Consider the following 12,834-nt stretch of genomic DNA (forward strand, 5'->3'; position numbering starts at 1 on the left):
GCTACAATGCACGGGATATGAGCTTAGTCCTCTGCCCTACACAACAGAATGTGGAAGATCTGTTCATCAAAGCATTACCTAGTCCAAAGTTTGAGGTTTTTCGCAAAGCTTTGAGCTTATACCCGTTTGGTCATTGATATTTACCTTGTACATTGTGACATTGCCACTCCATCACCAATATTATGTAATAAGAGGCTTTTTCCCTTTATTAAGTTTTTGTCCCCCTAACCTTAGTTAGAGGTTGAGTTTGTGGCCGCGTCAGTCACCACACATGTGTTCACCCTAGTTAAGGGTTTGTCTCTATGACTATCCTTAGCCTTGTACTTCATTCTTATTGCTGTAATTTCAGTTCATCTTCCTTCAGCTCCATTGTCTCGCATTCTCTCCCTTCCATTTCCAAAACAACATCTATTGTCATACAGCCTCATCTTATTCTATGCTTTTATCATTGCAACTGCGGACTACACGGAAACTACCACTATTTCAGCAGCCAACCCATCCAGCACCGACATTCCCACACCAATCTTAACTCCATGCCATTTGACAAGAGATAAAAACAGAAAATTTTTCACTAGAATAGAAGGTCCACTTGATATATGCAATTTTACATTTGAGGCTTTCAGACATATAAGCACAAATCCCTGCAAGATAATAGGATCCCCCCACCAATGCGGCTAGGCTAACAAGACAGAGGTATCTCCCACACAAGGTTGCCATAAGTATAGGTAACTACATAATTCTGAGATTTTTCTTTGACATCATTCCATACAATGAAATGACGTAGTAGGATAGTTGGAAAAAGAAATTACCAGTAAGATCTTCTAGGCCCTATCCAATGATATAGGTGGACAAATAAATTACCAAGTAAAGTCTCCTAGGAACTTTCCAGAGGAACGAAACACATTAAATTTCCAAAATCGGAAGCACTAAAGCCTAAATTTTTTCAAAACATTCTTTGAATTAGTGTGTGGAAGACCACCTTATTCGTAAACATGTGGGCGCCGAAGAATTGACACATTTCATCATAACACATGAATTGACGCTATCCACATTAATGTATATGTGAAGATGTGCCAAAAAACCTAATGACACAATCATAAGACTTATGGGATATGCAAGCCCACACTAGAGCATAATCTTGTATGCCTCAAAAAGTTAATCAGAGACTCAACCCAAGATCCTTACCACCCTCCAACTACGGAATCCACGATGTGTGGTAATAAAATCAGACTTTATACCTCCCATAAGCATTTTCTTATCTCTAAAAGGACCTGAGCTTTTTATACTATCATTTGAAAATCATAAAACAACCCAAAATCAAATTTACTTGGCTAGCTGGCCAAAGTTAAATCACAAACCTGAATACAGAGTGGAAAAAGCTAACAGTACATTGAAGCTGTGAAATATTGCCAGGAATGCAGAAATGTGAAATGGATGCATTTTGACGATCTGAATACAACTCCAATGGGGCAACCACCAGTGATATAAACTGTGCTGCAACGGGGATGTCAAGACTGTAGACATAAGTTTTATGATGGATCCCTTCTTTGTTCATAACCTGGCAATTTTCACACTCTATATCAGAAAGAGAACCATCATTGAATTCTTTCTTTCGTTGATTTGTAGGTTAAATAAGAAAACTTATAATTACAGCAGAAAACATAACGATACTGTTTTCCAGTCTCCCCTTTCAATTTGCTGCATAGACCAAAGCTTCAACCTTCAAGGACCGGTGATACCTGATATGTACCTTCAGAGAGCTATCCAAAATCCAAAGGTTCAAGGGATTTAAAGAGAGAGAGAGAGAGAGAGAGAGAGTTTATTTAAGTCTTCGGAAGACCGATGGGTCTATGAGACTCTGAAAATCCTGATACAACAAGCTGTGGTAGTGGAGCTACTAAACGAGCGTCCATACCAATGCAAAATGCAAAAATGCAAAATGGCAGTACTAAGTCCTAAGTACAACATAGTCATGTCAATGGTCGACTATATATCAATCTCAGCATCATCATCAATATCATCATCATCATCGGATGAGGCAGTGGAGGCATGAAGTCTTCAATAGAGTGTTGTCGGCCACTCAGAGGTGCGGTCCTGGCACGTCTCCTGATCGTAGCTCTACGTCTGACCAGGGCTACTGTGACCCCCATCGGTCGGGCTCCAACTCTAAACAAGGAGGGGATGTCCCCAAGTGTGATCTGTGTGCCTACCCTCTGTCTGAGCTGTTAGGTCACAAGCTCCGAGTCATGGTCATGTCGAGGCCTCGTCTCGTGGGGATCCATGTGATCTAGCTGAAAGAACTCCGTGATAGAGCTCTGAGAGGGATCAGCCGAGAAAGAAGTCTGCTCCTGTCTCCATGCTCGGAGTATCCTCTCACGGTGTCTAAGTGCCTCATGAATGAAACTTGCCAAACACCGCTGGTCTGGGTAGGAGAGGAAACAGGCCAAAATCCCATAACTATCCCTGAAGAGGCAATGGAAACGCCCTCGGATCTCATAGTACACAGGACACCTGAAGATGAAATGCTCCTCTGTCTCAACCTCCTGCATGTCACACAATGTGCATATGCGCCTCTCTCTGGGTAGTCGCTCTGCTCTACCGCTCTCGATGTGAAGTCTGGTGAAAAGACCCGGAACTGCCCAAGAGAGATCCTCAGCGAGTGGGGTAGGTGAATCTGCGTGTATCCTGGTGGGTCAATGAAACCCTCCGCTGTGATATGTAAGAAGTGATCTCTATAGAAGCTAAGCTTCACTGAAAGTTCACTCGGTCCCAACCAAGTCCAAAATGTGTGTAGCTATAGTAGATCCTCACGGATAACCTGGTTGACCTCGTGTGATAAGAGGGGAGAAAACAGAGCATCCATGCTGTACTGGAAGGGAGGTAGTCTATCCATGTGGAGCCCCAATCGCTCAAACCATCTCTCTGTACGTGCATACCAGCACCTCTGGTCTCCTCCTGCTGCAAGTGCCATAGAAGAGGATAGAGCTATCCATGGTAGCCTTCTACGCCCCAAGGTATAATCCCCATATTCCCTAACTCGGTATAGATACGTGATGACCTGAAATGCAGCACCTAGCTGTAAAGGGGGTGACCCAAACTCAGCCTGAGCTGATTGGTGAGAGCTCCTCCAAGATCCATGTCCTGGTACCTTTCATGTTGTTAGTTTGCTTGAGAACCTTACTCTATGCCATCATATCGTTGAAAATTACTTGTGCTTGTGCCCCCTTTTGTAGGACACAAGATATATCATCTAGAAGTCACAAGATATATCATCTCAGGGATTGTTTCCTTGATATCTACCAGCCCTCAACGTATAACCCGTGCATTAGCAGTCCTGGTTTCCTGTTCTTTTACCATACGTCGCATGAGTTAATTTTATTGTCCACTACTGCTGTAATTTCCTGTCTCACAGACTTGAGGTGAGAGGTAACCACATCTAGGACCTTACTTACAGCTGTGGTGCAGCTGCTGCATTGCATTTTTGTATTACCTCCTACATTACTTCCTGTTTACCATTGTTTTCAATGTCAAAGACTTCCTCTCCAAAGAGGCAAGTCAAAGCTTGGCCTCTCTAAGTTCTTGTTGTAAGAAAATTAATCTATTCCTGTGGGTCTAAGACAGTTGTGAGCTTGCTCCATTGTTTATGGTACATAGGGGCTGGATGTCGGGGAAGAGGTGATGGCCAAATTGAGGAGGAGGGTGGGGGGGGGAGAGGAGAGAGAGTTTATTAACGTCTACATGACTACAATAAGAATTTCAAATACGTCAGAATCCAAATGCAGTGCATAGCATTCCCCTAGATTGCTAGTGAACATATCGCAGCTAAAAGTAAAGAGGCAACACAAAAATTTATAAGGGACCAAGAAAATACATCTGGGTTTAGACTCGATATCTGTAGCTCTAGGTTCAAACTGGCTTTTCCTACCATGTAAACTACCCTACAAAAAATCTTTCTTGGCTACTCTGGCTTTAGCCAATTCCCAAATCCTTCACTTTGATTAATTGAGAGTGATCTATTGTGCTATCCATATCTTTGGACCTCTCAGTCTATTGGTTTGCAGGTTTGTTGTTGCGAGGATGGTGCCCACTAATCCTATGATCCCGTTAGAAATGGAAATGAGAGAACACGAGAATGGAGCTGAAGGAAGTTGGATTGAAAGTGCAGCAGCAACAATGAACTACAAAGCTAGCATAGTGATAGTGTAGCTAAACTAGCCTACCGCATGCTAGTTAGGTCTAGTTCAACAGCCTAGTAATATAGAAATGGCAGCAAATGAATGCAAAGGTAAAGGATGGTATGTAGGTTGCAGGAATTCATGAGCTGAACCATCAAAGTACTTGGAGTTGTGTGTAGATCCGTAGCTAGTGAGGGGCTGCACCAGCAACAGGGCTAGGAAGGGCGATTCCCAGGCTAGGCGAGAACATCCTAGTTCAGCCTAGAGCTAGTGAAGCTCAGCTGTAAATGAGTGATCACAAGATTGCATTAAGAATGAATCGGTACATAGTACAGCAGAGCCCCCTTTTACAGGTGTGGGCAGAGCATCAATTACAAGACTACTTATGGGATGGCCAGCCTATGATGCCACGTGGCAACTTATGGCTCCCCCTATTAAAAGAACTATTTGTTTACAAGCCACTAACAGGCCCACCATTCTAAAAACGAAGTAAATTTACCCGTTGTTACAGTCATGCAATGGCTGTAACAAGGAATTACAATGATAGAAATGGATAAGTAACTCATATATGGTCAAGACATGTTGTGACAGCAGGTCCAAATGACACAATCATCTCCAATACATGTTGGTCTGCAGCAACAGTGATGGGAGTATAGAGAGCATTGCAATAAGTATAGGATTGAGATTCCAGAAAATCCATCCATCAGGCTGAAGCTCAAATCTGTCAAGAGATCAGCTGAGCAGATGTGGGCACTGCTCTACTATTGATGATGGCTGCCAAGATGACTCATCATCAGGTAAGCCCCTCCATTTTATGTAATATTCAGTATAAGATCTGCTTCTGAGTATCCTGTCCCTGAATCCAATAATTCTTTCAGGTATGTACTGAATTTGACCCTGCTCATCCATTGGAGGGAGCTCCTCCAAAACCTGATCAGTTGGACCCAGATACTTCTTTAAAAGGGAAATGTGAAATACATCATGTATCTTTGAGGAAGAGAGCAATTCCAGCCTATAAGCCACTTCACCAATTTTCTGCAACACTTTGTACATAATCCAAATTAACATTGGTATTCACCTTCAGTGAGGCTTACCTTGACTTATGAAGTCTGAGAAAAACATAAATCCCCAACTTTCAATTCAAGCTCCCTCCTATGAGCATCAGCATAGGTCTTCATATGTGCTTGGGCTGTCATCATGTGGTCTTTGCACTGTTGAAGTAGGACTGTCATATGAGCTAGATCCTCAATGACCTGCTGATTGGACATGGTTCCATCAGGAGTAGTAGTGGAAGGGACATGAATTTTGTACCCATATAGTGCCTCAAATGGGCTCATCGGAGTCCATCCCTATGGAGTATGTTGGTACAGTTATAACAAAATTCAGCCAAGTGAAGCCATTTATCCTATGTGGTTTGAGTGTCAAAACAATGAGGAGAGTGCCCATTGCTTTGAAAAACTCTTGCCAAAACTAACCCATAAATTTAGTATCTCTATGGGGTCATCTTTCTTTTGTTACTTTCATATATGACAGCACGAGATTTACTTGGCTTTTTGCTCTCAAGCAAAAATCTGAAGTTTGCACTGTGGTTAAGCTGTCGCCTTGGTAGAAAACCATCTGAAAGTAGGTCACAGAGTCTCCATTCAGATCGAGGGGGCGAGTATATGTCCAAAGCTTTGGCAAAAATTTTGGCTGAAAGAGGCATTAAACATCAATGCACGGTACAGTACACTCCTAAGCACAATGAAGTGGCAAGCTTTATGATAAGGCAAAAAAGCACACTTTCTTTGGCTACAGCAGTGAAAGCAAGGGCTATACGCTTTATAATCCCGTGACCAAGAAGGTCTTTACTAGTTGGGATGTTATTTTTGTAGAAAATGCAGATATGCCCGAATACCATTGACAGACTGTTGCCCATCTCATTTGATGCTGCATCTGACATGATATGGAAAATCAATATTTGCAGCAACGTACTACACTGTTTTACGTCTTAGTTCAGCCCGTGGTTGATCTAGCCCATCAGCAGATTGAAGAGGTGGTGGCATGTGAAAATACAGTAGTGCAGGAAGCAAGGGCAGTTCTTGGTTCTCAAACCGACCTTCGGGAACACCAAAGGGCGGTGAACAATTAATATAACCAGCAAAACAATAATTTCAGCCAATTAGAGAATTATTACAGCCAACCAGAAAATAATAACAGCCAAACAAATAATCACAGAATAAACACAAGGAACTAGATTGCCCATGTCGTGAAGCCGGACACTAGATTGGCCCTAAAACTTAGCACTCTTTTGCAACTATCCAAAACCAGCCAACTGAATATTCAGTTCACAGGCACTTCCGTCCTGCTATGCAATCAGTTCATTACCCAGATAGGCATCCCAGTCCAGTTGCGAAATTCCATGGCAACCCTTATCAAATATCTGGTCGTTCAATCTAACCCGGCAGCTCCAAATGAGTCCTGGCAGGATAGAAACCAACCAAGTCTGTCCTGGCAGCTCTAAAAAAGTCCTGGCAGGATAGAAACCACCAAGTCTGTCCTGGCAGCTCGAAAAGAATCCTCGCAAGATAGAAACCAACCAACTCTGTCCTGGCAGGCTAGAAACCAACCAAGTCTGTCCTAGCAGCTCTAGAGTCTTGGCAGGGCAAGGTCCAGGAAAACAACCGGTTGTTCTAAAGGTTATCTGTAGCAAGGTTTTGAGGGTTTTGAGGCGTTTGTTGGACTTCTGGGAAGAGGAACTCCTGGCAAGCGAAATCTTCCTTGAGGTGTCCAAACCTCTCATGCCACAAATGAGTATCTGCCATTGTAGAATCAAGAGCAAAGGCATGTGCATCGGCAAGTGCAGCATCATCATCCAAACAAGTATCAAGTCTATAAAGACCTCTAGACAATGTGCCAGTCAAAACCATGGTAAAGGCATGTATAGCATCATACATTGACCATCAAAAAGAACCTGAAAGCCACATGTAGCAATGGCTGAAATAGAAATGAGGTTCTTACGAATGCCTGGAACATAAAGCACATACTCTAGAGTAACAATACCACCAGAGACAGAAGTAAGAGCAACTTGCCCAATACCTTTGACGGTATATGATGCATTATTGGCACATGTGACACTGCCCCCATCAGATGTAAGCTCCAATGAGCTGAATAACTTCCTGTAGGAAGTGATGTGCTTGCTAGCACCACTATCAAAGAACCAGGCATCACGAACATCTGAAACTTCCATACAAGCATCATGAACATCACGATTATACTGACATGTAACCAAGAAAGCCCAATGCTAGTCTTGTGCAAAATTAGCGGACTCATGTCGCTTTTCTGCACTAGAAGAACCGGATACTACAAGACCAGACTCTTTCTCCTTCTTTTCAGATGCTATGCGCTTTTTGTATTCAAAAATATCATGCACAGGTTTCCTGCAAGAATTGCATCTCTTCTTCTTTTTGTTATCCCCTAAAGAAGAGGTACCATGTGAATGATCAACATGAGAATGGTTTTCCAGCTGAAACCTTGCCTTTACCTTTGTGTTTGTGATCGGCAGCAAATGTTTGATCACTAGCCATAGAAGCATTGCGATTCACACGACTTTGCTCCTCCTGTAGAAGAAGAGCAACCAACTGGTCAAATGAGAAATGATTGGCATCACCCCCTGCAACCAACCTCAATGTAGTAGCAGAGCCTTGATATGAATCACGCAACCCATCAAGGGTATTAGAAACAAGCTGAGAATCAGGCATAATCTCATCAATGTTGGCCAACTGCTCTTTCATATCCTTCACATTAGTGAGATAGGCATCCATGTTACCACCCTCATCAAGCTTCAAATCTTTCAACTGCTTGCGGAGATAGGCAACCCTCGCCTCATTCCGCACCTGATACAAAGATGCAAGCTAATCCCATGCTTGCTTAGCTGTCTTGCAAGACTGGATATGAGGGATAATAACCCGTTTCACTGAAAGAGCAATCAAGGCATGTGCTTTGGCATCACGACCATCCCACTGAATTTGCTCCTGTCAAGGAGGCAAAGCACCTATAGCAGGAGGTGCAGGTGTCCTAGCAGTAGCATTAGAACCATTACCTGAAGACCCATCACCTGAAGAACCAGAGGCTGCAAGTGTCGCACCAGTAACAATGCGTGTAGGCCTAGCCTGAGAACCTAAAACAATATGCCATAGATTCTTGGCAGCAAAAACATGTCCCATCATGTATGACCACGTGGGATAATTAGTGCCATCAAGCTTGTCATCAGTCCCAAGCATCACAAACAAATCATCTTTGCCACTAGACATGGTGCTGAAATGCAAGACAAATGCACCAACTGGCAAAAGCAAATGAGAGAAAGGCAACCTCTCAGAATCAAGGAACAATATTCTTCCCAAGCTTCAAAGCTTATGCCTGCAAGAGACTCTGCTGTCCCAAGGTGTACCTGTTGCAAGAAAAATCCCCAAAGGCAACACGAGGCCTTTCCAAAATGCAAATGAAGCAGAAATTGGAAAGAACCAATGCAACAACAGCTTACCCAATGATGTAGCCCAAAAGGACAGCAGTGAAAGGCTCTGAATGCGAGCAAATGAGAGCTGGAAATGAGAATTACAGCAAAAGAAAGTGCTCCCGCAAGGAGGAAAGCACTTAGCAATGGAGAGAAAGAGATCCAATGGAGGGGAACTCGCAGCCCGATGCAAAAGGATGTCGAAAGAAGAAGAATAGGCTCAAAGAGCAAACCAGATCACTTCAACAAGCTCCAAATGGCTTCAACAGCTTGCACGCAGCTCGAGGCAGCAAGAGAACACTTGCACGCTTCACAAAACAGCTTCAAAGTGCTGGAAAAGCTTCAAGTTGACTGGCACACACCCCGAGGCAGATTCGTACAGCAAGCAACCGCATTAAATGATCCGTACACTCCCAAAATCAGCCGTACAAGTCCCGTTCAATCTGCAAATGCTCTGTACAGTCACACATGTGGGCGAATCTGGTCCGTACAAACTCTGAAATGCAGTAAATGTTGTCGCGGGTAGTCCGTACAGTCCGTACGGCTGGATGGAACCACACGTGTGAGGCCGTAGAGTTGCAGAAGAGCTCGGGGCTGGTGCTGCAGGTCCGAAATGCTCCAAAATGCTCCGAAATAGGTCTTCCTTTGTAGCAGGCACTCCAAAATGCAAGCTTCCCGCAACAAAATTGCTTGGAGAAGCCACAGATGCTCTCAAGTGTGTAGAAGACCAGCAAACCAGCAAGAAACATGCTGCCAAACAGCCCCCAATGGCTCCAAAAGGGCTCCAATGGCTAGAGGGTGGATCCCTAACCTGCTCTGATACCACTGTTGGGTGTAGGAAGCAATGGAAGCTCAGAAATGAGTGCAAGAAGCCAAAAAACGAGCTGCTATGATCAAAATGCTGCAAGTACAAGTGAGGAGGCTCAAGGGAGAGCCAACATAACAAAACCCTAGGGCTAACTGCCCTAACTGGACTAAGTGTCCTAACTGACCTAGATGGTACATAAACTAACTGTACCAATAGTCCTAACTGACTATAACTAGGCCTACAAGACACATACCAAGGTATAAGTGGGATCTGTGGATAGCCCGTGAGATGGCCTACAGCCCTGGCAGGTCTCAAACAGCACATGGACTGCGCTGGTAGTCAAAAATCAGCAAGGTGATTCATTGCAATAGCCCTGGGTCTCCTACCCTGTGACCTGCCTCTCTCTGCCTTCCTCTAGTCCAAAAAACTGCCTCAAAGCCAATTTCACCCTTTTCTTGCTTGCTCCTCAAGCCATCTTGCTAAATGTGGCCCCTTGAGCTATTTTTAGCTGTGGGATTTTTACCCCTCTCCAACCTTCAATCCTTTGCCTTGGCCCATGGAAACAATTGTACTAAAGTGGCCTTTTAACAATTAAAAACAACCAAAGGCCTAGGATATTCACCCGTATATTCCTAAGGTCTAGAAATTCACGTCCAGGTGATAGGTTGGCTGCTCCGCACTCTTGACGACAGCAAGCTTTTTGCACCTCTTCCAGGCCATACACGGATTGACACTAGAGATGTTGAGGATGGCTGCATTTGCTGCATTTTATGGATGGAATATCCAGCAGCTGGATCGTATGGCATGAAACAGGCTCCTAGAGCTTGGTATGCCAAGATTTATAGGGAATGTAGAACAGTCCACATGAGAGGAGAGGAGAGAGGGATTTACTTGTTATTGTTCTTTATGTCGATGACATGCTGCTCACTGGTACAAATCTTGGTAAGATTGTAGATATTAAGGGTGACCTCCAGCAAACTTTTGAAATGATAGATTTGGGATCGCTTCATTATTATTAATTGGGCGTTTAATTTGTGCAGGATAACAGAGCCATCGGTTATTGCAGTCCAAATATATTGAAAGACTATAAGATTTCAGAATTGCAAGCCCATTTTCACTCCTATGTAGCTAGGGCTTAAGCTGTCCATTCATGACGCTAGTGAACGGTTTGATGCCATGGTTTACAGCGAGGCTGTGGAATGCCTCATTTACTTTGTGTAATACGTGGCCCGACATTCAGCATGCAGTGTATTGGGGTAAAGGGCAGTGTGCCCATCCACTTGTACAGTGCCCATGTATACTCATATATATATATGATAGAGGAAAAAGCTGGAGTAGCTTTTGCTCCACCACTTTTGGTGTCTCCTTATTCCTTTGTGTGTGCTCTCCTCTCCCACAACTAGTATCAGAGCCCATAGCGTTTGATCTACGAGGAGCTCGGTGAGAGGAGAACGGGCACTGCTTCGAGAGATCTACCGGGAGCTTTGGAGAAATTAATTCTCTCATTCACGGAGAGATTTTGGGTAAACATCATCCAAATCTGTTTGCTCTACAATGCAACTGCAAGAATCACTTTGGGTTATCTTCCAGCGCTCTAGCAACCTAGCGTTGGAAGGAGACCGTTGTCCGTTGGTCTTGACGTTGTCTTGTGGGAGCCTATCGTTGGCTGTTGATGCATCCTTTGCAGCAAGTGGCTGGCCGTTGTGTGCTTGTTGGAGGCGTTGGTTATCATGAGCAGCTAGTAGATAGGCGTCAAGAGCAATTGTTGCTGCTATTCTGTGAGCCAGGAGTCGGTTGGTGAGCAACTTCTTTGGCGTAGGAGACCGTGAAGGAGCGCTGGAGAGCTGCATATGCAACTTGTGGTGGAGTTCGCACAGTCCTCCGATTGTGATTCCGTCCACACCAGGCTTCCTAAAAATTTGCAATTGTGCTACCTATAACCTCACATCGAGGTTTCCTCCCTGCAGATTTGGGTCTTATTTTGGCGCCATAGCCATTCTTGGCACTTGCAGGTTCCAGTCTTGGCATAGTTCTTTGCCATTGTCTCTAGCTCATCTAGGAGCTGTTGGGGAGCCTCTGGATTGCATGTTTGATGCAGTTGTATGCCTGGGAGATAGCCGGTGTTGCATTTGAGGTCTTGGAGCTGAGCATTGGCTGATTTTGGTCTCTTTGCGGGACATTTTACAGAAGTACGCCTTGTGGACATTGTGTGGGATATGTGCTTGTGCACTATGAAGCTTCTTTTGGTTGCAGTTGAGCTTTGTTAGCTCGTGTTTTCCCGTGCATTTGGGTCCTTGTACGGACATACTTTGGTGCATCTTAGTCCTTGTGAACATTCCGTTACAGTTAGTCAGTGGGTTGCATATCTTTTTTGCAGATACATCACTTTGGCAATGGCAGTGACACATGCTTTGACAGTGGTACATGCCTGGTTGAGATGCATTGACAGTTTGTTGGATGCATGGTTATTTGCCTATGTTGGATACATACGGTGGTACGGTGATGTATAGAGATCCTGTCAAATGAGCATTGTTTGGAGCTGTTTTCAGGGCTGATTTGATACCGTATTCGGGGCTGATTTTATGGCATTGTGTTTGCCATTGGTCAGGACATTACAATTGCTGCTGTTGCTGTTTTTATGACAAAACAGTCATTTTCAGGACTGAATATCTCTTTTCTGGTGCGGAATTGCACTTTGTGCCGAACTGGAAAGTTGTAGTTCACAGAAAATACAACTTTGCTTTTGGAAGCAAGTTGATCCGGTATAAGCCGCAGGAGTTACATCCTCTGCAAAACCACAAAAAGTTGCAGTCTACTGTCTATTTGTGACTAATGTGCAGGAAGCTATTTTTCAGGTGAGAATATCTGAGAATCCACAAGGATTTGGCTCTTGAGGTCAACTGACAAGTTGTAGATCTTTCTACCAGCTACAACTTTGCTGTTTACAGCTTTGGCATCCGGTCTTTCAGTGAAAAGATATCGCTGTTCAAAAACAGGGACAGCGTGTTATTTTGCCCAAAGTGGCTGTGAGGTATTGTTGTAGGGATTTCTCTTGCACAACAGTGAATTAGGAACTCACAGTAAATTATATAAAGTGATTGGGATCTCACTTCAGTCCAAGGGCATTATTGGCATTTTGGCAAGTCACTTTGGCACATTTGGCAAGTGGTGAATGCTTGATTTTGTTGCCAAAGGATTGCGCGCTTGAGGTGATGCATTGGTGATGCAGTAAATGCCATTTCGATGCATTATGGATTTGCATTAATGGATGCCGCACTGATGTGTATGGATAGTTGAGCTGGGCTCCTATTGCCATTGGTTGAGCAGGCATTGCTCATTTGGTTCAGTGCATTTCTTCC

At 43.9% G+C, this 12,834-nt stretch overlaps 1 protein-coding gene across 1 annotated transcript in view; it reads right to left on the minus strand.

The window, feature by feature from the left end:
• Nucleotides 1-12,834, minus strand: part of TAF2 (TBP-associated factor 2) — a 198,714-nt gene that overhangs the window by 149,942 nt on the left and 35,938 nt on the right. The window contains exon 5 of the mRNA XM_087392221.1: nt 1,359-1,558. Within this exon, the coding sequence (XP_087248347.1) occupies nt 1,359-1,558 (200 nt within the window). The remainder of the gene's footprint in view (nt 1-1,358; nt 1,559-12,834) is intronic.

Source organism: Dipteris shenzhenensis, chromosome 21, assembly GCF_047967505.1.
Source record: "Dipteris shenzhenensis isolate YYH24624 ecotype China chromosome 21, Dip_SZ_1.0, whole genome shotgun sequence".
Lineage (NCBI taxonomy): Eukaryota > Viridiplantae > Streptophyta > Polypodiopsida > Gleicheniales > Dipteridaceae > Dipteris > Dipteris shenzhenensis.